This window comes from Dendropsophus ebraccatus, unplaced genomic scaffold (assembly GCF_027789765.1).
Source record: "Dendropsophus ebraccatus isolate aDenEbr1 unplaced genomic scaffold, aDenEbr1.pat pat_scaffold_677_ctg1, whole genome shotgun sequence".
Taxonomy (NCBI): domain Eukaryota; kingdom Metazoa; phylum Chordata; class Amphibia; order Anura; family Hylidae; genus Dendropsophus; species Dendropsophus ebraccatus.
Window position 1 is genome coordinate 10,284 of NW_027210276.1, and position 24,969 is coordinate 35,252.

Genomic DNA, 24,969 nt, shown 5'->3' on the forward strand with positions numbered 1-24,969 from the left:
AGGGAAATGGCGGCGACAGTAATAGAATAGGCGGGAAAGAGAATATCAACATTACATCTGTGTTCAGCCAATCAACGGAGAGTAGGCGGGGCTGAAAGCTCAGTGCAAAAAAAAAAAAAGACACGCCCCCAGTGTGGATCATATTCTCAGTTCTCTGTCAGGTCCGCCTATTTCCTATATAAGCAAGGACTCTAAGCGCGTTCTCTTACAGTTGTTTCTTTACAGCTCAGAGAATGTCTGGACGCGGCAAAGGAGGAAAAGGTCTCGGTAAGGGCGGCGCCAAGAGGCACAGGAAGGTGCTCCGGGATAACATTCAGGGCATCACTAAGCCCGCTATCCGCCGTCTTGCTCGCAGGGGAGGCGTCAAGAGAATCTCCGGCCTCATCTATGAGGAGACTCGCGGTGTCCTGAAAGTCTTCTTGGAGAATGTGATCCGCGACGCCGTCACCTACACCGAGCACGCCAAGAGGAAGACCGTCACCGCCATGGACGTGGTGTACGCCCTCAAGCGCCAGGGCCGCACTCTCTACGGCTTCGGAGGTTAATTCCGCTCCCATTCGGCTCCATCTCCACAACCCAAAGGCTCTTTTCAGAGCCGCCCACGTCTTCTATATGAGGCTACAATTCCTGGGAACCATTGCTGTGGTTGGCAGTGTGCAGTCTCGGAGGGGCAGCAATATGGGGTTTGTGAACAAATCAAGATTAAACATTATACATATATAACCGAGTGAAAAGATCCACCACTAAAATCAGTCACCTGTAGATGGCGCTAAAACTGAGCTTTGAATTTCAAAATTCCCGCCCGTCGCACACCCGTTCTTTGTTTGGTCGCAGTCGGTCTGACTCCCATACATAATAGAGATGTCGGAGCTCTATACTGACTGCTCTCCTCCTGCTTATCTTTACTGTCAGCACTCAATATAACCCGGCAAGGGGGATAATTGTTTTGGGGGGAAAGCTTATATAATACAAAAACGCACAAGACCGCCCCCAAGGACAGAGTTCTCATTCCGGTTTTGTCATTGGGATAGTGGAGCAGAAAACACGTATATGGAATGTACTGTAGTTATGTAGCTCCGGTCTCCTGAAATAAAAGGCACTGCAAGAATAGCGGGCGGGCTCCTCAACATGCTGTGCCGGGGCTATAGGGTATAATACTGCTCAGCGATGTAATACCACCACAGCCAGCAGGTGGCAGCGTCACTGTGCAGTATAGTAAGCTAAGCACTATGCAGGCATGTCATCGGTGTCCGTTGTAACGGGGGAAACAATGAGAGAAGTCAGCACGATCTGCGCTGATGAATGGGCGGCGGCTGTTACATTTATTAGGCGGAAATCGGGGATGAGAACCTTCACCTAATTGTATAGAGACAAAGTAAAAAATGGAAATAACCGCATTGTGTGTAACCGAACAGGAGTGACGTAAGAACTTCCCATTCATAAATACTATGCAGTAATAACTCAGCAGTGACAGTAGGTGTCGCTGTTCTCCCATATATCACACCGCTACATAGTAAAGGAAATCTTACTATATATAGGACATATTTTTCATCAACATCTTGAACACGTAGATCAGTTAAGAAAAACAGAAAAAGGAAAACGAACTAGCTGAATTAGATACGACTACGGGAGAAGCTCCAGCTCCGTTCTAGACAACGTGGGTGGCTCTTAGAAGAGCCTTTGGGGTGATAAGAGAAGAGGCAGGAGGCGAGCCGCTCACTTGGCGCTGGTGTACTTGGTGACGGCCTTGGTGCCCTCGGACACGGCGTGCTTGGCCAGCTCTCCCGGCAGCAGCAGGCGCACGGCGGTCTGGATCTCCCGGGAGGTGATGGTAGAGCGCTTGTTGTAGTGAGCCAGGCGAGAGGCTTCCCCTGCGATGCGCTCGAAGATGTCGTTGACGAAGGAGTTCATGATGCCCATGGCCTTGGAGGAGATACCGGTGTCAGGGTGGACCTGCTTGAGCACCTTGTACACGTAGATGGCGTAGCTTTCCTTCCTGCTCTTCCTTCGCTTCTTGCCGTCCTTCTTCTGGGTCTTGGTCACGGCTTTCTTGGAGCCCTTCTTGGGCGCTGGGGCAGACTTGGCAGGATCAGGCATGATGATCACTCACAATCCTCCTTCACTGGGACAGAGAAGAATGCTGCTCTCCCCTCCCGCCGCAGCCCTATTTATACCCAGCCCATGCAAATGAGGGCTGCCGCTTGCTCGACCCTCTACTGGAGGAGAGAGTCACCTGACCGGGGAGCGCGTCATAATCCCCGCCCACAGCCGGCTATTGGCGTACCTACAAGCAGGCTGCCCGTTGGCCGGATTCAAATCTACCCAATGACAGGAGGCGGAGGGCGGAGCAAGGAAGTATAAAAAGCCGCAGACGCCGGGCGAGGGAATCTGATCGTGAAAGCGCACGAGCTCGACAATGTCTGGACGCGGCAAACAAGGAGGCAAGGTCCGTGCTAAGGCCAAGACCCGCTCCTCCCGGGCAGGACTGCAGTTCCCCGTCGGTCGTGTGCACAGGCTTCTCCGCAAGGGAAACTACGCTGAGAGGGTTGGCGCCGGCGCTCCGGTCTACCTGGCCGCCGTGCTGGAGTATCTGACCGCTGAGATCCTGGAGTTGGCCGGCAATGCCGCCCGGGACAACAAGAAGACCCGCATCATCCCCCGTCACCTGCAGCTGGCCGTCCGCAACGACGAGGAGCTCAACAAGCTGCTGGGTGGGGTGACCATCGCCCAGGGAGGCGTCCTTCCCAACATCCAGGCCGTGCTGCTGCCCAAGAAGACCGAGAGCAGCAAAGCGGCCAAGAGCAAGTGAGCTCCGCTCATCCATCCGGTACCGTCCGCAACCCCAAAGGCTCTTCTAAGAGCCACCCACCTCCTCCTCATACAGAGCTGTCACCGCTATTATTACTACATATAACACATGACTGGTAGAGGCTGCAGGGTATCGGCGCTGCCGCATACAGACGGGGGCGCTGTTACTAGTAAATGACACTGACCTCTAGTGACGGCTCCTCCCGGCCCCTCTCATCTCTACCTACAGCCCCCCCCCCCCCCCCCCCAGGACTGACTGCAGAGGGAGTGTCCCCTCGATGTATCTGCTGCGGAGCATCATAACCCCCATCCTCCTCCTACATGGGTGGTGGAAGGCATCGGCCTCACTGCTCGGGATCCCCCTGACCTGTTACTAGAAGTCTCGTCTTCCCCGGGGATCAGCCAATCAGCGCGCAGTATCCGGGCTGTTGGACGGTTTGTATTTCCCGCTCATTGTACGGCTATCAGCAGCACAAAGCTCCCCGCAGTGTTAACCCTTCAGTCCCCGCTGTATTTCTGGCTCCTATTGTTGCTCAGATACCACTCCTCCTCCGATCACAGTGACCACGTCCTAGCTGCCAGGAGACTGATGACACCGGGGGGGATACACTGCAGTCACCGGAGCACAGCACCGCGCACATCACACAGCCACCACATGTAGTCCTGGGCGATCTCTTACACAGCAGACACTTAGGGGTTAATCCCGGCACTTACACTCTCTCTCCGCCAGGGGGCGGCCTGTATCCGCATACTGTGCTGGGGAATGGGCGGCGGCTGTTACATTTATCAGGCGGGAATCGGAACTTTCACCTAATTGTATAGACGCAAAGTAATAATGGAAATAACCGCATTGTGTGTAACCGAGCGGCAGGAGTGACGTAACAACTTCCCATTCATAAATAGAAGGCAGTAATAGCTCAGCAGTCACAGTAGAGAAATCCTGATCCCCCAACAGCCCCCAATAACCCCGGACCATCACTTCTATGTCTCCTATATACCTGCTGAGACCCTCACATCCCCATGTCCGGTACACACACCTGCCTATAATTCATTGTTTCGCCACATCTCATCTCATAATAATTACTAATAAACATAAATCGATAGAGAACAGCAGTGTTGATTTGTTGTTTGTGCCAGTGTTATAGTTGAGCTGAGGATTCGTTACTTTGTGCTGTTACCGGGAGCAGAGTTGTCTTTTCCTCCCATTACTCATACTGCACAGGGCTCCTTGTACTTCTATTACCTACCTTTAGTTGTTGTACCTTCTATTCACTATGTATCTCATTACTTTGTATCACTATATAATGCTGCTATTACTGAGCTGAGGGTTCGTTGCAGTGTGTTCTGCTGTATTTCCCTGCGCACAGATGGCTGCTACATGATGTGTTGTACACGATGTTATGTACATGCATATAGCCACACTTGCATTGGTGATTCATTACTATATGTTGCTGTGTGTTGATGCTATTGTTGAGCTGAGGATTTGTTAGAGTGCGTCTCTCTCTCTCTCTCTCTCTCTCTCTCTCCTTTCTCTCTCCCAGCACAGTGACTGCACAGTAAGTGCTCAGACTGAGGTGATCTCCATAGTGGCAGGGAAGGACCTACCTTGTTCTGTAATGTTATTATGTTTTGTTTCTGCCATCTTGTGGTACATAGAGGTAACACATGGTAGAAAGCGCTGACGGGCTTCCTGCTCTGTTTCTGACCACTTGTTGTAGTTCTGATGAGTAGTCAGACTGTTCTATTTCTAGCCACTGTGCTCGGCCTATTCCCTGGGTTATATTATTCTCCATGTGATGGGATTTCTTGTTGGATTTAGATAAAGTTATTGTGGATTTTGGTGTCTTTATTGGTGGTTTCTTTCGTGTTCTTTATTAGTATTAATGGTTTTCCTGCCGATTCATAGAAAGGTGAATAGTTTCAAATAAGCATTAAGGTCAATACGGAGAAGGGGGAGGGGGGTTGGTATAAAAGTTCTCCTAGTGTCAAATCCTGATTATTGTACAGTATAACGGCTGTCTTTATTATTATTATTAATAATAATAATAATAATAGTAATAATAATAATAGGTGTATACGGGGGTAACAATTCTCCTCATACTTTTTCCTGCTTTACTATGCTCCAGGGTCTCTTACAATCCGTTTTAGTTGGTTACTATTTTTATTGTATGTCGTTCTGATCGGGATATTCAGATTATTTATTCTATTCGTTTTTCTCCCTTTTATTTCTTCTCCAATAATGATTCCCTCCTTGTGGTTTCCTCCTCTCCTTCACTATCGTCCTTATTGCTGAACTTGTTTGTTGTTGATTCTCTCGAAACCCACAATGAACCCAAATGTATCAGTCCTATCACCTAAAGGTTTCTTCCATTGCAGGAATATTAATAATCAATACACTGTATAGGGAATATATAACTCCTTTGTAAGAGCAAAGTAGTTATATTATTTATATAGTGAGGGCAGGAAGAGAGAACATCAGTATAATATACGGAGGAAACACAAGGCCGCCCTATGTCCCGGGATTATACAGAAACACCCAGAGTCATTTGAGGGATCAATGCTGATTTATAACTATTCACCTTTCTATGAATCGGCAGGAAAACCATTAATACTAATAAAGAACACGAAAGAAACCACCAATAAAGACACCAAAATCCACAATAACTTTATCTAAATCCAACAAGAAATCCCATCACATGGAGAATAATGACATATATGCCTGTAATGCCTCAAAAGCTACCAACCAATCAGGGGCGTTTGGACATCAGGTTTAACTTATAGAAGGGGGCGATCTATAACAACAGCCATAACCCTGAGGAAGGCCGACGTGTGAGCTGCAGCAACGGGTAGATACTTATTGCCTATAAAAGATCGGTACAGTGACGTCACTAACTCATATACACTTACATTGCAGAGACGTCCCTATAGCCAGGGGTTCTGCAGAACCTATGGCAGAAGTGAAGTGGCGCATGCGCTAAATACAATTCTCCTGATATTTCGCACTGTACCATTTTATTGGAATTCCGGGGTCCCTCCTCTTCTTGTAGAGCAGCAGCAGCAGCAAGTGCTTAGTGCTGGGGGAAGTTTCTTTAGTCTTACTAGTTACGGCAGGAATCCTCCGTATTATACACTATATTTATACATGACCGGGCAGGGAGCGAAGCCGCCGCCTGTGTTACCCTCCCGGGCTCTCCCTAGCTCCAGGCCGTCCCCGCATCGTCCATTCAGCTTCCAGGACGGTGGGAATTGTAGAAAAGATCCGTGTGACGGTGACCGGTGCCGGGAATAGAAGGAAGGAGCCGCCGCAGCGGATTTATCCTCCCGGATACACAGAGATGTGCAGTCCGGCAAGACTTATGGCGGAGATCCCGGGGTCTCCTCCCGGCTCCTGCCCAGAACCTCCGCCCGTGACGGGCATAATCGGTCAGGGAGGATGTCCGGGAAGAGGGAATCAGGGAGAAAGCGAGATCACCTGTCCGGTTCTAACCGAGAAAGGGCTCTTCTCCCGGGCAGGGAAACACAAGGGGTGAGCGGAGAAGAGCTGAGACTTGGACGGGATGGGGGCGGGACCTGTTTTCTGTGTCAGCCAATAGCAGCTCAGGCCGATGGCAGTTTAGCAGCCAATCACAGGCGGCCGCTGTACATATAAGAAGCGCTGCCGGCTGCGGCCTCAGCATTTATCTTCCAGGATAACTTTTTCCTGTAACCGATCACACGATGGCAGAAACCGCGCCAGCCGCTGCTCCTCCCGCCGAACCGGCCGCTAAAACCAAGAAGCAGCCGAAGAAGTCTCCTGCGGGGGGCGCCAAGAAGAGCAAGAAACCTTCCGGTCCCAGCGTGTCCGAGCTGCTCGTCAAAGCCGTGTCTGCCTCCAAGGAGCGCAGCGGGGTGTCCCTTGCGGCCCTGAAGAAGGCTCTGGCTGCCGGAGGCTACGATGTAGACAAGAACAACAGCCGCCTGAAGCTGGCCATCAAGGGGCTGGTGACCAAGGGGACCCTGCTCCAGGTGAAAGGCAGCGGCGCCTCCGGCTCCTTCAAGCTGAACAAGAAGCAGCAGCAGGAGACCAAGGATAAGGCGGCCAAGCTCAAGAAGCCTGCCGCAGCCAAGAAAGTGGCCAAATCTCCTAAGAAGCCGAAGAAGGCTCCGAGCGCGGCCAAGAGCCCGAAAAAGGCCAAGAAGCCTGCAGCGGCCGCCGCCAAGAAAGCGGCAAAGAAGCCGAAGGCTGCTCCCAAGCCCAAGAAAGTCACCAAGAGCCCGGCTAAGAAGGCGGCCAAACCCAAGGCTGCCAAGAGCCCGGCTAAGAAGGTCGCCAAACCCAAGGCTGCCAAGAAGAGCCCGGCTAAGAAGGTCGCCAAACCCAAGGCTGCCAAGAAGAGCGCAGCTAAGAAATAATCGGGAGCCTCGCCCTGTACTTTACCCCCACAAAGGCTCTTCTCAGAGCCACCACCTCCTCCCGGCAGAGCTTTATGACCTCCCCCACATAAACTAGTGTCTACACTCCCTCCCCGTCTGTAGGACGTCACAATATCCAGTCAAACGCGGTCCATAGGGTCTAGCTCCCCTTCTGGCAGATAAGAGAGCCACTTCCATAACATCAGTCAGTAACCAACCGCGCGCACTTGTATCTATTTGTGCCGCTATAACACTTTGTAGTGTCAGTATTTGGGATAAGAGAAAATAGCACTTGTTACAGTGTGGTGGTAACCTGCAGCCATTAGAACTCGAAGCTCTCGCCACAAGGTGTCGCTGTTATACTGTAACACAATGTAGCTGTCATGTGAGTACACCACGATTGTAGCCTGCTGTAATAAACAGACGGGATGTGAGGAGACTACTGATTCGGGCCGCTGTGAGCATGCACTATATATTGTAGAGGCATTCGGTTAATCAGTGTGAACGCCCGAGACGCGTCACCGATTCATGGATGAGGGAACACGGGGGAGGGCGCTGTTACCGGGAGTTCCTTCCTTCCACCCGCTGAGAGGGCCGGATGGGTCCGCCTCTCCTGAATAGATATTACCGACCCAAAGCAGCAGCTATGTTCTGGCGGGCTCGTGGATGTATAAATTAGCCAATGGGATTCAGGGGGTGTGGTTTACAGCAGCCAATGAGCAGGACACCAGCACTATAAATGCTCTGCCTTTTCCTCCGCTCCCATCACATCTCAGTTGTGCCCGTCTACAGAGCATAATGGCCAGAACCAAGCAGACAGCCCGTAAGTCCACCGGAGGGAAAGCTCCCCGCAAGCAGCTGGCCACCAAGGCGCCAGGAAGAGCGCTCCCGCTACAGGTGGAGTGAAGAAGCCGCATCGTTACCGTCCCGGTACAGTGGCCCTCCGTGAGATCCGCCGCTACCAGAAGTCCACCGAGCTGCTGATCCGCAAGCTTCCCTTCCAGCGCCTGGTGAGAGAGACAATTAGGTGAAAGTTCCGATTCCCGCCTGATAAATGTAACAGCCGCCGCCCATTCCCCAGCACAGTATGCGGATACAGGCCGCCCCCGGGCGGAGAGAGAGTGTAAGTGCCGGGATTAACCCCTAAGTGTCTGCTGTGTAAGAGATCGCCCAGGACTACATGTGGTGGCTGTGTGATGTGCGCGGTGCTGTGCTCCGGTGACTGCAGTGTATCCCCCCCGGTGTCATCAGTCTCCTGGCAGCTAGGACGTGGTCACTGTGATCGGAGGAGGAGTGGTATCTGAGCAACAATAGGGGCCAGAAATACAGCGGGGACTGAAGGGTTAACACTGCGGGGAGCTTTGTGCTGCTGATAGCCGTACAATGAGCGGGAAATACAAACCGTCCAACAGCCCGGATACTGCGCGCTGATTGGCTGATCCCCGGGAAGACGAGATTTCTAGTAACAGGGAGGAGCCGTCACTAGAGGTCAGTGTCATTTACTAGTAACAGCGCCCCCGTCTGTATGCGGCAGCGCCGATACCCTGCAGCCTCTACCAGTCATGTGTTATATGTAGTAATAATAGCGGTGACAGCTCTGTATGAGGAGGAGGTGGGTGGCTCTTAGAAGAGCCTTTGGGGTTGCGGACGGTACCGGATGGATGAGCGGAGCTCACTTGCTCTTGGCCGCTTTGCTGCTCTCGGTCTTCTTGGGCAGCAGCACGGCCTGGATGTTGGGAAGGACGCCTCCCTGGGCGATGGTCACCCCACCCAGCAGCTTGTTGAGCTCCTCGTCGTTGCGGACGGCCAGCTGCAGGTGACGGGGGATGATGCGGGTCTTCTTGTTGTCCCGGGCGGCATTGCCGGCCAACTCCAGGATCTCAGCGGTCAGATACTCCAGCACGGCGGCCAGGTAGACCGGAGCGCCGGCGCCAACCCTCTCAGCGTAGTTTCCCTTGCGGAGAAGCCTGTGCACACGACCGACGGGGAACTGCAGTCCTGCCCGGGAGGAGCGGGTCTTGGCCTTAGCACGGACCTTGCCTCCTTGTTTGCCGCGTCCAGACATTGTCGAGCTCGTGCGCTTTCACGATCAGATTCCCTCGCCCGGCGTCTGCGGCTTTTTATACTTCCTTGCTCCGCCCTCCGCCTCCTGTCATTGGGTAGATTTGAATCCGGCCAACGGGCAGCCTGCTTGTAGGTACGCCAATAGCCGGCTGTGGGCGGGGATTATGACGCGCTCCCCGGTCAGGTGACTCTCTCCTCCAGTAGAGGGTCGAGCAAGCGGCAGCCCTCATTTGCATGGGCTGGGTATAAATAGGGCTGCGGCGGGAGGGGAGAGCAGCATTCTTCTCTGTCCCAGTGAAGGAGGATTGTGAGTGATCAGCATGCCTGATCCCGCCAAGTCTGCCCCAGCGCCCAAGAAGGGCTCCAAGAAAGCCGTGACCAAGACCCAGAAGAAGGACGGCAAGAAGCGAAGGAAGAGCAGGAAGGAAAGCTACGCCATCTACGTGTACAAGGTGCTCAAGCAGGTCCACCCTGACACCGGTATCTCCTCCAAGGCCATGGGCATCATGAACTCGTTCGTCAACGACATCTTCGAGCGCATCGCAGGGGAAGCCTCTCGCCTGGCTCACTACAACAAGCGCTCTACCATCACCTCCCGGGAGATCCAGACCGCCGTGCGCCTGCTGCTGCCGGGAGAGCTGGCCAAGCACGCCGTGTCCGAGGGCACCAAGGCCGTCACCAAGTACACCAGCGCCAAGTGAGCGGCTCGCCTCCTGCCTCTTCTCTTATCACCCCAAAGGCTCTTCTAAGAGCCACCCACGTTGTCTAGAACGGAGCTGGAGCTTCTCCCGTAGTCGTATCTAATTCAGCTAGTTCGTTTTCCTTTTTCTGTTTTTCTTAACTGATCTACGTGTTCAAGATGTTGATGAAAAATATGTCCTATATATAGTAAGATTTCCTTTACTATGTAGCGGTGTGATATATGGGAGAACAGCGACACCTACTGTCACTGCTGAGTTATTACTGCATAGTATTTATGAATGGGAAGTTCTTACGTCACTCCTGTTCGGTTACACACAATGCGGTTATTTCCATTTTTTTACTTTGTCTCTATACAATTAGGTGAAGGTTCTCATCCCCGATTTCCGCCTAATAAATGTAACAGCCGCCGCCCATTCATCAGCGCAGATCGTGCTGACTTCTCTCATTGTTTCCCCCGTTACAACGGACACCGATGACATGCCTGCATAGTGCTTAGCTTACTATACTGCACAGTGACGCTGCCACCTGCTGGCTGTGGTGGTATTACATCGCTGAGCAGTATTATACCCTATAGCCCCGGCACAGCATGTTGAGGAGCCCGCCCGCTATTCTTGCAGTGCCTTTTATTTCAGGAGACCGGAGCTACATAACTACAGTACATTCCATATACGTGTTTTCTGCTCCACTATCCCAATGACAAAACCGGAATATGAGAACTCTGTCCTTGGGGGCGGTCTTGTGCGTTTTTGTATTATATAAGCTTTCCCCCCAAAACAATTATCCCCCTTGCCGGGTTATATTGAGTGCTGACAGTAAAGATAAGCAGGAGGAGAGCAGTCAGTATAGAGCTCCGACATCTCTATTATGTATGGGAGTCAGACCGACTGCGACCAAACAAAGAACGGGTGTGCGACGGGCGGGAATTTTGAAATTCAAAGCTCAGTTTTAGCGCCATCTACAGGTGACTGATTTTAGTGGTGGATCTTTTCACTCGGTTATATATGTATAATGTTTAATCTTGATTTGTTCACAAACCCCATATTGCTGCCCCTCCGAGACTGCACACTGCCAACCACAGCAATGGTTCCCAGGAATTGTAGCCTCTTATAGAAGACGTGGGCGGCTCTGAAAAGAGCCTTTGGGTTGTGGAGATGGAGCCGAATGGGAGCGGAATTAACCTCCAAAGCCGTAGAGAGTGCGGCCCTGGCGCTTGAGGGCGTACACCACGTCCATGGCGGTGACGGTCTTCCTCTTGGCGTGCTCGGTGTAGGTGACGGCGTCGCGGATCACATTCTCCAAGAAGACTTTCAGGACACCGCGAGTCTCCTCATAGATGAGGCCGGAGATTCTCTTGACGCCTCCCCTGCGAGCAAGACGGCGGATAGCGGGCTTAGTGATGCCCTGAATGTTATCCCGGAGCACCTTCCTGTGCCTCTTGGCGCCGCCCTTACCGAGACCTTTTCCTCCTTTGCCGCGTCCAGACATTCTCTGAGCTGTAAAGAAACAACTGTAAGAGACCGCGCTTAGAGTCCTTGCTTATATAGGAAATAGGCGGACCTGACAGAGAACTGAGTATATGATCCACACTGGGGGCGTGTCTTTTTTTTTTTTTTGCACTGAGCTTTCAGCCCCGCCTACTCTCCGTTGATTGGCTGAACACAGATGTAATGTTGATATTCTCTTTCCCGCCTATTCTATTACTGTCGCCGCCATTTCCCTCTTCTGATGCTATTATGTCCGTTATTAGTGGGGTCAGGGCCGCTATGGCCGGGTGGGGTTCATATAGGTTTTAGGATTTCTGGGGCTGATGCTTGTTTGTTCCCTTGTACAGATCAGTGGGGTTCCCCGTGTATCTCCCTCCGGGCTCTGTGATGCTTCAGCAGCCGCCGTGATCTCCCGGTGTGGCGCCCCCTGGTGGCCGGTGTTCTCCTATGATGCAGCGCGGCCTCCCCGCTCCCGGGCGGTGGTTTCTGGGATGGGGGATACTGGGGTGCGATGACTATTAGTGACAGTACTTGCCGCTTTCTGGGTCACCGCTCCGGACATGCAGGGGTTAGGGCAGATTTCTGGCGAGGTGCTCGGTGCTCACACTCAGCGCTGCTGCATGGACGTGGCCGGAGCTGGACATTACATTAGCGGCCGGAGGTCACATATAGCACAATATAGCCGCTGGTTACCGGGACAATCCGCCAGGAGGCAGCACTGAGCTGTGACCTCCTCCCTGTGCCCGGCTCCGGCATTGTCAGCGCCGCTTCCCCCTATTCTCCTATATACTTATCCTAGTCTAACACTGGCTGCAGTGCTGGAGGAGCTGCGGGCGGGGGCGCTGTCCTGGCTATGGGGACGTTGTGGAGTTGATGGGAAATCTCAGCGAGTGAAGCTACAATGTATCTCTGGACCCCAAAGTACAATGTAACTTCTAACCTTCCCCTCTGTAGATGAGATACATTGTATCCATTCTCTCCTTCCTTGTTACAATGTCATTTATTGTCCGTCTGTAGATACGACACAATGATACAGGCTGTGGGGATAATAAGTAGTACAATAGCGCCACCGTGTGGTCACTATAGAGAACTGTTCAGTGCCCACATAGTTTACCAGGCACGGACTTTGGCATATTCACATTGGACGGTTCCATCCTGAGCTGAAATCCCGCACCCAGCCAGTTAGAGGGAAGGGGAGGCCCGGCCTCTATGGGTGATTACAAACCACAGCTCATCCCTGGATCTGACCACACTGACATAATAAGACTAGAGAAGCTGCCACATATCTGAGCTTAACTAGCGGGGGAAGGGATTTCTGACCATCTAATCTACCCCTAGATGTATAAGCCTGGTACACAGGGACTGGTTGGCACATAACTCCCTAAGGGCCCTGTTCCACGGAGCGATGATTGGCCGAATCGGAATAGAGACAACGATCAGCTTTGTCATCGGCTGATCGTTGATATAGGTTAGGACCTATATTTGTCGGGCGCCGACCGCACACTGCTGCGTGGAATAGCGGTGCGAGGCCGGCGACTAACGATTTACATTACCTATGCAGGGTGCAGGGCTCCTCTTCTCCTGCTTCTCCCCGGGTCCCGGATCCCGCGCGCTCCAGCGTCAGGGCGGCCTGTCTCCACTCAGCCAATCACTGGCCACAGCGGTCCCACCCAGTGATTGGCTGAGTGGCCTGTCAGCCGAGACAGGCTGCCCTGACGCTGGAGGAGCGCGCAGGACCCGGGAGAAGAGGAGCCCTGCACCCTGCATAGGTAATGTATACTAGTTAAGCTAGGACTGCAAGGACATCAGTAACAAGGTCCCTGCAGCCCTTGTTTAACGATAACCAGGCCGTGGAATTGGCCCAGTAAACAAGCGCTGATCTAGCAGAACGGCGCTCGTTTATGTTCACACTACGTATATGTCCGGCCGCATATCTTCGCGGCCGGACATATACGTGTTAAACTCCGGCCGGGGATTTACGTAAGTTGCGGCCGGCTACGTACGGTCCGCGAACTTACGCCCGTAGTCTACTTACGCTTCCCGAGCGCCCTACGTTGCGATCCGACAGCGGTCTTTTACTGGGATATCTTCGGCTAGCCCCGGACACCCCACAGAACCTTTTGGATCGGCAAAGAAAAGTGCAAAAATGAAGAAATCGCCACTACGTACGGGACCGCATGTTACGCTACGGGCGTAAGTTACGGCATTTTCGTCCTCAAACAATGGTCTGGTTCCTTTTTTACGGCGCAGCGTACGATCCGGGCGTAAGTTCTTACGTAGTGTGAACTGTGCAGCCGTACATCGTATACTTTCCATACTTACGCAAACTACGTAAGTCTCCGGCCGCTTATTCACGGAACGCTATACGTTCGGAGACTTACGTAGTGTGAACATAGCCTAAGGGTACGTTTATACAGACAGATTTATCTAAAAGATTTTGGAAGCCAAAGCCAGGAATGGATTTTTGAAGAGAAGTAATCTCACTCTTTCCTTTATGACCTGTTCTCTCTTTATAGTCTGTTCCTGGTTTTGGCTTCAAAAATCTGTTAGATAAATCTCTCTGCACTATTACTCTTGTCTGCCGGGATCTGCAGCTGTGTGCCTGCTATGGAGCTCATATAAGCCCTTTAACCCTTTTAATCTAACATGCTGATATGTCCCCATTGCACAGGAGAAGCCAAGAAGGAAGGTTTGTCTTTTACCTTCCTTCCTGGCGCTGTTCCGGTGCAGTTTGTTGTGTGCTCCATGGTCAGGTGAGACCATTAGGAGCATTGCTTTGTGTTTTAAAGCATGGACATGTTGGTACTTCTAGTCCTCCTGTATAGAGCTCCTGCTATGTGTCTATAGCATGGACATGCTGGGGCAGGGTTACAGCCAATTATGGATAGTCCCTTGTACCCGCCAACTCACTAAAATACCTGAAAACATGTGCGACCACCATGTTTCGCAAATAATCTGAATTGTCACGGGTCATCAAAGTAGAACAAATTCTTATCAACACATAAATAGAGGGCAGATAACTGTCCTTCGAGGATGTTGGGGTACCTCCAGGCAGGGCCGCTTTAACCAGAGGGCACATGGTGCACGTGCACCGGGCCCACTGGTTAAAGGGCCCCCCCCGAGTAGGCCGGCAGTTGCTATGTGCGACCAATGCGGTCGCACAGGGCTCCGGCCACCAGCCTGTCAGGGGGGAGCGCCATGGATGGGTAATCTACTTACCCCTCCATGGCGCCCCCTGCAGGGCCCCCCCAGTCCGCCGCTTCCCCCGTCCGCTGCTGCTGCGGCGCTTCAGCGCTGCAGCAGCAGCGACACTGACAGAGAGAGAGCCATTGGCTCCCTCCCTGTCAGTCACTCTTGTGGCCGCACTTCCTGCGGTCACAAGAGGCCGCACTCTCCCTCTAGCGCCCGACGTCACTGGAGCGTCGGCGCGAGGGTAAGGGGAGTGCAGCCTCTTGTGACTGCAGGAAGTGCGGCCACAAGAGGGAAGAGAAGAGGAACGCGTGGACCTAGGTGAGTAAGTGTTTGTTTTTTTCAATGTTATATAGCAGCTATATACTATTGGGGAGCACAGGGGGCTATATACTATGGGGGAGAACAGGGGGCTATATACTATGGGGGAGAACGGGGGCTATATACTATTGGGGAGCACAGGGGAGCTATATACAATGGGGGAGCACAGGGGGCTATATACAATGGGGAAGCACAGGGGAGCTATATACTATGGGGGAGCACAGGGGAGCTATATACTATGGGGGAGCACAGGGGGCTATATACTATGGGGGAGCACAGGGGAGCTATATACTATGGGGAGCACAGGGGGCTATATACTACTGGGGAGCACAGGGGGCTATATACTATGGGGATCACAGGGGGCTATATACTATGGGGGAGCACAGGGGGTTATATACTATTGGGGAACACAGGTTAGCTATATACTATTGGGGAGCACAGGGGGCTATATACTATTGGGGAACACAGGGGAGCTATATACTATTGGGGAGCACAGGGGTCTATATACTATGGGGGAGAGCACAGGGGGCTATATATTATGGAGAGCACAGGGGGGCTATTTACTATTGGGGAGAGCACAGGGGGGCTATATACTATTGGGGAGCACAGGGGTCTATATACTATGGGGGAGAGCACAGGGGGCTATATATTATGGAGAGCACAGGGGGGCTATTTACTATTGAGGAGAGCACAGGGGGGCTATATACTATTGAGGAGGAGCACAGGGGGGCTATATACTATTGGGGGAGAGCACAGGGGGGCTATATACTATTGTGGGAGAGCAAAGGGGGGCTATATACTATTGTGGGAGAGCACAGGGGGGCTATATACTATTGTGGGAGAGCACAGGGGGGCTATATACTATTGTGGGAGAGCATAGGGGTCTATATACTATTGGAGAGCACAGGGGGGCTATATACTATTGTGGGAGAGCACAGGGGGGCTATATACTATTGTGGGAGAGCACAGGGGGGCTATATACTATTGTGGGAGAGCACAGGGGGGCTATATACTATTGTGGGAGAGCACAGGGGGGCTATATACTATTGTGGGAGAGCACAGGGGGGCTATATACTATTGTGGGAGAGCACAGGGGGGCTATATACTACTGGGGAGAGTGCACAGGGGGGCTATATACTAATGGGGGAGCGCACAGGAGGGCTGTATATAACTGGAGGAGCACATGAGGGTCTATATACTACAGGGACACCTTAAAACTATGGAGGCACAGAGGGGTGTAACTATGTAGGAGTACAGAGGGGTGTAACTACTGTATAGGGGTACAAGGGACCTAACTACTGTATGTGTTGGAGCCTAAAATATTTGTCTGGCAGATTCTGGAGAGAAGATTCACAGCCAGGAGAAGACTTCAAGGTGGCCCAGGCTGGATGGAGAGAAAAAGAAAAGGTGACAGACTCTGATCGGAGAAGACACCCCCGGTGAGTCACTGGATGTAACTTCACTCTGTTATAGGCTTGTACTGATAGGGGTCATGGTGTGGCGGTATTATGTAATGGTATCATTGGTGATATCTTTCTGTTTTGTTTAGTGCAGTTTTTATGTAATATGTAATCACTGTATGGTGGAAATAGTGTTATAAGGTAACTACTGTATGTATTGGGGCTCTTGATGCAGTGTAGGGGCAAATTTAGTACATTATACAATGTGCAGAAAGGTAAGGGGGGGCACTCTTGAGGGCTGTGCACTGGGCCCACCAATGTATTAAAACGGACCTGCCTCCAGGAGACAAAGAAGAATGTGGACCACCAAAAGAACAAGATTGGATCTTATATACTAGATGCACTAACAACAGTTCTTATACAGGGATAAAAACCAATACTGTAATAGCTTTCCAGGTAGTGTCTACTGAGATGTCTTATTAGAGAACACCTGGAGACCTCTCCCATGTAATGCTTACTGAGGTATAATCTACTGCAACGTCTGCCAACTTATAGACATCTCCAGGTAGAACGTGTTGAGTTTTCCTATGCTATTTCTTGTCCCTATTTACTGAGACGATACCAAGTGCTAGTAGCTCCCTGGTTACTAGGAGGATACAAAATACACACCTGACCAGCTGGGCTCTAACTCAATAGCAGCTCTACAGAGCAGTGTGTGAACAGGCCACAAGCTCTCAGCATTTCTTTTCCCTCTGTGCCGCCTTTTATGTTGGAGCAATTTGACCCTGACTACACCTGAGCACAAGGTGCGGAATAGATTGGGGAGGGAACGGCAGGTGGGATTGGTAATGGGACCTTCCATTGCCTCCACACTCTACTACGCACCTATAAAATCCAGGGCCAGTTATACGAATATATAGTCCAGCAGAATAGCTCTACTGAACCACACAACTTTGCCTGGACTTCACCATCTCATCCAGGCTTGCAGATGTACACCCTTTCCCGTATATTACCGGTCACCTCTTGAGTTGAGTTGGGTAACTTTGGATATAATATAGACTTGGATATACTTCACAGCTTATTGTTTGTAGTACAATACTTGACAATATCACAGCCTCTCACTGGTGGAAGAATAGAATCTACAGTCTCTGAATATACTTGGTGCTTGACTAGACTTGTAACGCTGCTTGTTAATCTGTGGTGGTGGCAGTGGACTGTCGGAGAAACACAAACACAAACCCTAAGGTACTCCTTTTAGAAGGAGCACCTACGCCCATGGGAATGCACATCCGCTTAATGCTGTCTTGTGGGCACCAAGCGAAAAAAGAGGGAGGGGGGGAGGGAGAGAGGCGCTTCCTAGTGCAATATTGTGAGGGTTATATAAAATAGCAGTGCAGAGGTCAATCTCCAATGCACTCACCTTGTTGTGGAAATGTGGAAAAAAACAATGTAAATGCTGTTTGAACATTTCAGTGGGTGCTAATAGGTTCAAATCAAATATAACAGGAGATAGTTTTGCGATTAAACAACACCTTGATTGCTCCTGTCCTTTTGTAGTATATTTGCTTACTTGTGAGTGCGGGTTACAGTATATCGGGCGCACCATCCAGCCCCTCCATAAGAGGATAAATTCACACAGACACAATACAGCAAAAGGATTTTTAAAACATAGTGTATCGCGCCACCTCACTAGTGCACATAATAGAGATTTTAATAAAATTTCAATTATTCCTATTGAACAAATTCCAATCGGAACATACAATAGAATTGCTGCATTAAATAAACGTGAAACTTATTGGATATATAGAATCCAATCATTACATCCTGATGGTTTGAATGAACTTATTGAACACATCTAAAAGGGGTCGAATTAGTGTATTATTGTTATTAAATATTCTATTTATTGATTTTATATATAAGTAATACCACTAAGGATATTTGTATGATGGATATATATAGCCTTGAGTGCTTGGTTACACCTGATGATATTGCTGTAGTCAGGTATAATCCAAAGATAGTGTCCATCTAGTGGTCTGCAGGCGCCATTTCTACTAATGCACTTACCCTCTTTACGTAGTATTACGCTGATAACGTAGATCGTGTACACTAACCCATTACGCTCCATGTCACTTCCGCCGTAGCCACACGAAGTTCCGGTAAGGGGATCATGGACGGAGGGCCATGGGACTGTAAGTACACGATCAGTGTTCTGTTTTGTAGTATGTATTGTGTTATATTTGTATAATTAACGGTATTTGATGTCCAATGAAGTATCCGATGATTGTGAGTTAACACCGGTCGGCGCTCCGGGACACCGGAAGTGCCGTGCTGAGACCTGTAGTACTATGTATGTATAAATAAGGTGATATCTAGGACTGTTGTTAGGCTTGAGAAAGGCACCCATGGATACTGGTGCCGAAACGCGTCGCTACTACCAATAAATTATTTGTTTTTATACCATTTTGACTGGGAGCTATATTTTTGTGGTAACCGCACATGCGGCTATTTTTATTATTACCACGCAACTCCATTTTCTACCTGCGCTTGGCACTTTAGAAGATCGCTGTTGGATCCCTAAGTCCTTGAGGGTTTCTCCTCCCATTTGTGGGCACCAAGTGACACTAGACCAGTCAGCACTACAACGTAGGCCCACCTAGTGGGAAAAGTTAGGCGTTGGGGTGACCCCTAAGGAGGTGGGTCCTGGCCACCAGGCCAGGCCCTGGAAGAAGCTTCTCGGAAGGCTCTCTTTTATCTTGTGTGCCTCTCTCTGAATAACTACCCCAAATTACAGATGCCTCAGCACTTCTATCCCCAAGGGTTGACATGATAGGGCAGAGAGCAAATAATCTATACTGTAATAGGTTATAAGACATATTAGGGAAGACTCTAGAATACCCAGCTCAGAGACTGGTGCACAGTAAAACATCAGATAGTGGCCATAATTATAGAAAATGCATAAGGCAATCCAGCTTCGCAGTTAACCATTCTAGTGAATTTCCTTAAGCCATTCTAGAGAGTGAAAATACATTCTGACATCTGGTGGTGGGAGTGCAAACTACATCATTCAGCCCCAGATCATTCTAGCATTCATGTACTGACCTACATATGCTGCATTAAAGCAGTGGAAACCCACTCTGGGACACTGCTAGTGCACATTATATGTCTATACAATGTGTTTTATCTAGGTCCTCTGGGAACTCTATAGACAGAACACCTGCCAACCCTTGGAAAGACCTCCATAATATCCTCCACCCCTCTATTCGTCTGATGGTTGTATCTTGTCTGTATTCTTCCTCATTACTCCACCATACTTCTCCAGTCCTTCCTACTCTGTGACCTAGTTCTATACAGATATAATTTGTCATTTCTACTTTCCTGCAGGAGATCCGGGTCTTCCAGGGCCGCAAGGACCAAAAGGTAAAGTCATTGAATTTGAAAGCAAAGATTCTCCATCCTATCCAGTTTATTGGACTCCATGTATGATGTAACCAGTAATAAACTATGAGACCCCTCTGAGTGATTGTCTTTCTTCATGTGTATAGGCGATACGGGGGATCTAGGCTCTCCGGAACAGTGAGTGACATCTTCAGGCCTCCTTCCTTTTACTTGTAAGATCATTTTGTTGTCTCTCCTGGTTAGATGTATCATAAGAAGACGCAAAGGGAACTAACCAATAAATGAGAATCACTGAGGGGCAGTAGGGCAGAGAGGTGATGTCTTATTTACCCCTAACCCTGGGGAAGGAGAAGGCAATTACCCAATTACCTCCTTTCCATAGATTTTATATTTCATAACATAGTTTCTTTTTTTCTTCCTCATCTCTAAAAGGGCCAGTTCACACAGAGTAAAACTGGCAGATTTTGCCGCAGAACTCTCCGCCCCGGAATCCAACCAGTCTCTGTGTCATACTGGCTCGTGTGCCTCCTCTCTCTCCCACGGAAGAATTGACGTGTCAATTCTTCCGAGCAGAGAGGCGTGGGAAGAGGAGGTGTGCGAGCCTCCCATAGACTGCTGCAGAATCCCGCCAGCCTCTGTCATACAGGCAAAGAGTTCTGCCGCGGAATTCCGCCAGTTTTACTCTGTGTGAACTGGCCCTTAGATCTATCACTTCCGCTAACATGTGTATGTTTTACTAGGGAAAAAAAAATTCCTTTTTTTTTTTACACCATCATATTCTTAATCCCTGTGGGGCAAAAAAAAAACTTGTTTGACTAGATGCTCCCCAGTTGCCACAATTGCTAATCACTAAGCAGGTTCAGCATCTGGGTCTAACGTTCTCCAGTAACCACGGGCAGTTGTCAGCTGTAATACACTGCGCCACCATGTATGGAGCAGACTTGGCTACTGACCCCACTCCATACAGTGCAGGGATGGACAGAGAGTCGACATGGTGGAATAGTGAGAGGCAGGGCTGTATTTACCACTAGGCACCCGTGGTCCGGTTACAAGATGGAATTTGGCAGCCGTCTATCTGATTTCTGGCTGGGGAATGAGAATATTTACAGGATAACGTCATCAGGTAACTCCCCATCAGGCTGCCTATGATTGTCATACTGGGTTCTAGATCATTGTAAGTTATATTTATAGTGGTCGGAGTTCCCTCTTCTCATGCAGAGCTCTATATCTCTGTATAGACTTAGTAGTTATATATAAGTAACATGCAGAAAGTTCTTTTATCTTATTGAGATGCTGTAATAATGGCCGTGTAATAGAGAAGTCATATACAGCACTGTTAACCCTTCAGCGCCCACTGTATTTCTGGCTCCTATTGTTGCTCCATGATTCTTAGAGACCCCTTCATAGTGAACACGTCCTACCTGCCAGGAGACTGTTCACACCGGTACTCACTGTCATGGAGATGCACTGCAGTCACTAGAGTGATAGGCCGCCTAGCCAATCACTGGTCATGGTGCTATCCCATCTCAGTCAGTGATTGGCTGAACGGGCTGCAGGTGACTGGATACACTGGGGGAGCACAGACAGGTGCGCGTACAATTTTTTTTTTATTTTTTTTTTAAGATGCGCAACTGCCATTATTAAAAAGTTGTTTAGAACTCTGCAATAAGTTCGGAATGAATCTCAGCTCGTAAATATCAAGGGCAACTCAAGTGATTTTTTTTTTTTTCTTTCAAATCAACTAGTGTCCAAAAGTGCCAGAGATTTGTAATTTACTTCTATTAAAAAAAATCTCAGGTCTTCCAGTACTTATCAGCTGCTGTATGTCATAGACACAGGCATAGATATGTTGGACATGCTGCAGCTGATAAGTACTGGAAGACTTGAGATTTTTTTAATAGAAGTAAATTACAAATCTCTGGCACTTTCTTACACCAGTTGATTTAAACTGGAGTTGCCCTTTAAGTTCGCTCATCTCTAGTGGGGACTATTTAATGTCATTTTATTATTTTGAGTATTGATGAATGATGATGATAATGTTTGGGGTGGTGCAGGCAATGCTGTTTTCCACCAGGGGGCGCTCACTGTGCAGATTTTTACAGCTGTGACTAAACTCAATAAGGAATTCACCTGCAGCCAGTTCCCCCTAGTGGTGGCTACAAGACCTACAACCTTTATCTGGATGTTTTTTCTGGAACTGTTCAGGGGAAAGTATCCAAGCATAAAAAACCCTCTTGCTTTAAGACTACTTCAGTGCTGGTTTCTCAGTACATTGATGCAAACACCGATGGCATATCTAAGCCTTGCCCAGTTTTTGTTTTTACTGACACATACAAAACAACTTGTCTAATGGACTGTCTGCTGTTGAAGGTATATAGGAAAAGAATGCATACTTACCTTTCCCTGGTCCCCCTGATGTTCTCTCAGGTAGGAGTCACCCTGGTATAAAGACCATTACACAGAGGGAGGTACATGTCTGTTTATTCATGTGATATATACTGTCTGTCTGTTCACAGGCTGCCAGGGCATACTGGGAGTTGTAGTTCCCCATCAGTTCCGCCATTTGAAGACCGCTGGTATAAAGTTTTGTATAAATAAAATATAATCACTGTATAATGAAAAGTTCTGATATGGTTGTGTAGCCGGCTTGTGTTTCAGTTTCTTCATGTCCAAGATCTCTGCTGGCTGTCAGTGACTAAAAGATCCTTGTTCACATCCAGAAAACCTGTGCAGACCTAATACTGAACACCTGTTATAATGCTACACAAGTCTCTGGAGTGATAAAAGTCATCTGTGCTACAATGTATCGGTGCAGGTGGACTGTATCCAGGCTAATGACTGTCCTAGACCACATACAACTGTAACAGACCCTCTGCTGTGAGAAGGATCCCGAATGATTCCATTTACTGACAGCAAGCAGGGATCTAGGAAATGGTGCAGGACAGAGACACAAGAAAGTATGTACATGGATTAATACATTATCATCCATGTTATTTTATTTTTGCTATATTTATATTTCAGACTATTTTGTGTTTTTATTTTATGGATACAACATCTAAAATATTTTAGATGTAAAATATTCATTATGTAGTGCAGTTATGTATGCAGTGGCCTTCATGAAGTCTAATACTTTGCAGGGACATTATTTGTTAAAATAGGAACAGCACAATAATTTAAAACATAACAAGGCTACATTACATACAGTAACATTTGGGCAAGTTGCTGTACAGTGATTTGCTTTCTGGTGATTGGAATCTCTTAGATTCACACATATATTGCACAATCCTGCCCTATTCTCGATTATATATTCAGAGATTAATAATGACACGAGTGGCTGGGATTACAGAACATATCATAGAGCTGTTCCCTTCTTATATCCATATTCCCAATCTATTCCTTTATAGAAATCAGCTCTTATCCATGTACCATACCTGCTGCTCAATCCGTCCTGACCTTCTGAAATCACTTGCTTTATCTCCAGGTCATTTGTGTCTCTCCGGTCCTAATGGACTAGAAGGAAGCTGCCGGGACAGGAGATGTTCTGGGCCTCGTGCACACACACAAGTCTCCGGACATTACTGATTGGTTTGCTTGCTAGATCTAATAATTCCCTCCGCATGTTTATTGTTCAGTGATTTCTAAAGGCTTCATATAAAAAACTAATTCAGCCTTTTAATCCAATTCAGTTATAAACAATCGAACATATACATTTCGATTAAATCAGTTGTGAACGTCTTTGTAATGATGAGACCCAATATAGCAGAAAACAATGCAGATACGGAAGGGTTAATCACCATCAAATTGGCGCGACCCCCGATATTCTGACACAATACCCTTCAGTCATCAGACAAAAGATGAACCCCTTTAGGGCTGGATTGTTTGTGCCCTACTTTCCATAGACACGGCAGCGAGAGGACCGGGATCTGTAGCCTTTCATATAGAAGACGTGGGCGGCTCTGAAAAGAGCCTTTGGGTTGTGGAGATGGAGCCGAATGGGAGCGGAATTAACCTCCGAAGCCGTAGAGAGTGCGGCCCTGGCGCTTGAGGGCGTACACCACGTCCATGGCGGTGACGGTCTTCCTCTTGGCGTGCTCGGTGTAGGTGACGGCGTCGCGGATCACGTTCTCCAGGAAGACTTTCAGGACACCGCGAGTCTCCTCATAGATGAGGCCGGAGATTCTCTTGACGCCTCCCCTGCGAGCAAGGCGGCGGATAGCGGGCTTGGTGATGCCCTGGATGTTATCCCGGAGCACCTTCCTGTGCCTCTTGGCGCCGCCCTTACCGAGACCTTTTCCTCCTTTGCCGCGTCCAGACATTCTCTGAGCTGTAAAGAAACAACTGTAATTAAGAGAACGCGCTTAGAGTCCTTGCTTACATAGGAAATAAGCGGACCTGACAGAGAACCGCACAGATGACTCACTTCCGGGACATCCCTACGTGCATTTTGATCATTGACCCCTCCCCTTCCTCCCTGATTGGCTGAACATGGAGATTTTGAACTTCCCGCCCTTTCTGTAACCGTCGCTGCTAGTTTCCCGCTTTTAGTGTCACCAGTTTCTAATGCGATTCTGGCAGGGAAAAAAAATCCCCATAATAATCGTCAGGAATACGGAGAGCAGTCGGATATCAGCAGTGATCCTACCGCAAAGCAAGAAAAGAACGGGGAGATTGACAAAACGGTCACAGAACGTCCGTGTACGATAGAAGGAGCGCGCGCATGTAAAGCAAATAATAAGCAAGTAATAAACCTAGATAGAAAGTGACGATAGAAATCCCAGCTGCCCAGGAACCAAGTGCATCAAGAGCCCCGAGCCAGCAATATACTCAGCACCACCTGCCCTCGCGTAGTGTCAGGGAAATCCCACGTGTATAGTGCCCCCTACCGGTGACTACTCTGTATATGTGTCCATGCACCACGTTGGGAGGGGGTTCTACTAGATAGGACTGGACCCATGTCTTGTATCTTAACCTTGTCATTTGGCCCTTGTGTCCCTATTGCTCATTAGATTGTAACTGGCCATTCCTTTGGCACCTCCTGACATCACGTGTTCTCTTCTATAGAAACCTGACCCGGGTCACAGTTGTCAGGAGACGGGCGTGGGGAGGGGGGAGACTGATCTCCTGTAACAGCCACAATAGACACTGCAGTCACCGGAGAACAGCACCGAGAACATTTATCTAGCACGTGTTATAACACTATAGTGAATACATCT

The 24,969-nt window shown here is 49.3% G+C and overlaps 8 protein-coding genes across 8 annotated transcripts; 4 read left to right on the top strand and 4 right to left on the bottom strand.

Annotated features, from left to right (window-relative positions):
• The first annotated feature begins 226 nt into the window (after window positions 1-226).
• Window positions 227-619, top strand: LOC138778784 (histone H4). The gene has a single exon (XM_069956514.1). It carries the CDS (start codon window positions 234-236, stop codon window positions 543-545), a length of 312 nt encoding a protein of 103 aa, XP_069812615.1. The 5' UTR covers window positions 227-233; the 3' UTR covers window positions 546-619.
• Window positions 620-1,467: 848 nt separating this feature from the next.
• On the bottom strand, window positions 1,468-2,111 carry LOC138778770 (histone H2B 1.1). The gene has a single exon (XM_069956500.1). The coding sequence runs from the start codon at window positions 2,095-2,097 to the stop codon at window positions 1,717-1,719; it is 381 nt and encodes a 126-aa protein (XP_069812601.1). The 5' UTR covers window positions 2,098-2,111; the 3' UTR covers window positions 1,468-1,716.
• A 293-nt stretch (window positions 2,112-2,404) lies between these two features.
• On the top strand, window positions 2,405-2,867 carry LOC138778767 (histone H2A type 1). Its single transcript, XM_069956496.1, has one exon. It carries the CDS (start codon window positions 2,417-2,419, stop codon window positions 2,807-2,809), a length of 393 nt encoding a protein of 130 aa, XP_069812597.1. The 5' UTR covers window positions 2,405-2,416; the 3' UTR covers window positions 2,810-2,867.
• A 3,640-nt stretch (window positions 2,868-6,507) lies between these two features.
• LOC138778791 (histone H1B-like) lies at window positions 6,508-7,225 on the top strand. The gene has a single exon (XM_069956523.1). It carries the CDS (start codon window positions 6,526-6,528, stop codon window positions 7,198-7,200), a length of 675 nt encoding a protein of 224 aa, XP_069812624.1. The 5' UTR covers window positions 6,508-6,525; the 3' UTR covers window positions 7,201-7,225.
• Window positions 7,226-8,814: 1,589 nt separating this feature from the next.
• Window positions 8,815-9,277, bottom strand: LOC138778765 (histone H2A type 1). The gene has a single exon (XM_069956495.1). The coding sequence runs from the start codon at window positions 9,263-9,265 to the stop codon at window positions 8,873-8,875; it is 393 nt and encodes a 130-aa protein (XP_069812596.1). The 5' UTR covers window positions 9,266-9,277; the 3' UTR covers window positions 8,815-8,872.
• Window positions 9,278-9,569: 292 nt separating this feature from the next.
• Window positions 9,570-10,211, top strand: LOC138778771 (histone H2B 1.1). The gene has a single exon (XM_069956501.1). It carries the CDS (start codon window positions 9,585-9,587, stop codon window positions 9,963-9,965), a length of 381 nt encoding a protein of 126 aa, XP_069812602.1. The 5' UTR covers window positions 9,570-9,584; the 3' UTR covers window positions 9,966-10,211.
• An 881-nt stretch (window positions 10,212-11,092) lies between these two features.
• Window positions 11,093-11,458, bottom strand: LOC138778781 (histone H4). Its single transcript, XM_069956511.1, has one exon. The coding sequence runs from the start codon at window positions 11,449-11,451 to the stop codon at window positions 11,140-11,142; it is 312 nt and encodes a 103-aa protein (XP_069812612.1). The 5' UTR covers window positions 11,452-11,458; the 3' UTR covers window positions 11,093-11,139.
• A 10,763-nt stretch (window positions 11,459-22,221) lies between these two features.
• On the bottom strand, window positions 22,222-24,074 carry LOC138778776 (histone H4). The gene has a single exon (XM_069956506.1). It carries the CDS (start codon window positions 24,070-24,072, stop codon window positions 23,761-23,763), a length of 312 nt encoding a protein of 103 aa, XP_069812607.1. The 5' UTR covers window positions 24,073-24,074; the 3' UTR covers window positions 22,222-23,760.
• Window positions 24,075-24,969: the final 895 nt, after the last annotated feature.

What these genes read in the sequence shown, in the direction of transcription:
- LOC138778771 (XM_069956501.1), top strand. Translation starts at nt 9,585, where the DNA reads ATGCCTGATCCCGCCAAGTCTGCCCCAGCGCCCAAGAAGGGCTCCAAG.
- LOC138778784 (XM_069956514.1), top strand. Translation starts at nt 234, where the DNA reads ATGTCTGGACGCGGCAAAGGAGGAAAAGGTCTCGGTAAGGGCGGCGCC.
- LOC138778776 (XM_069956506.1), bottom strand. Translation starts at nt 24,072, where the DNA reads ATGTCTGGACGCGGCAAAGGAGGAAAAGGTCTCGGTAAGGGCGGCGCC.
- LOC138778791 (XM_069956523.1), top strand. Translation starts at nt 6,526, where the DNA reads ATGGCAGAAACCGCGCCAGCCGCTGCTCCTCCCGCCGAACCGGCCGCT.
- LOC138778770 (XM_069956500.1), bottom strand. Translation starts at nt 2,097, where the DNA reads ATGCCTGATCCTGCCAAGTCTGCCCCAGCGCCCAAGAAGGGCTCCAAG.
- LOC138778781 (XM_069956511.1), bottom strand. Translation starts at nt 11,451, where the DNA reads ATGTCTGGACGCGGCAAAGGAGGAAAAGGTCTCGGTAAGGGCGGCGCC.
- LOC138778767 (XM_069956496.1), top strand. Translation starts at nt 2,417, where the DNA reads ATGTCTGGACGCGGCAAACAAGGAGGCAAGGTCCGTGCTAAGGCCAAG.
- LOC138778765 (XM_069956495.1), bottom strand. Translation starts at nt 9,265, where the DNA reads ATGTCTGGACGCGGCAAACAAGGAGGCAAGGTCCGTGCTAAGGCCAAG.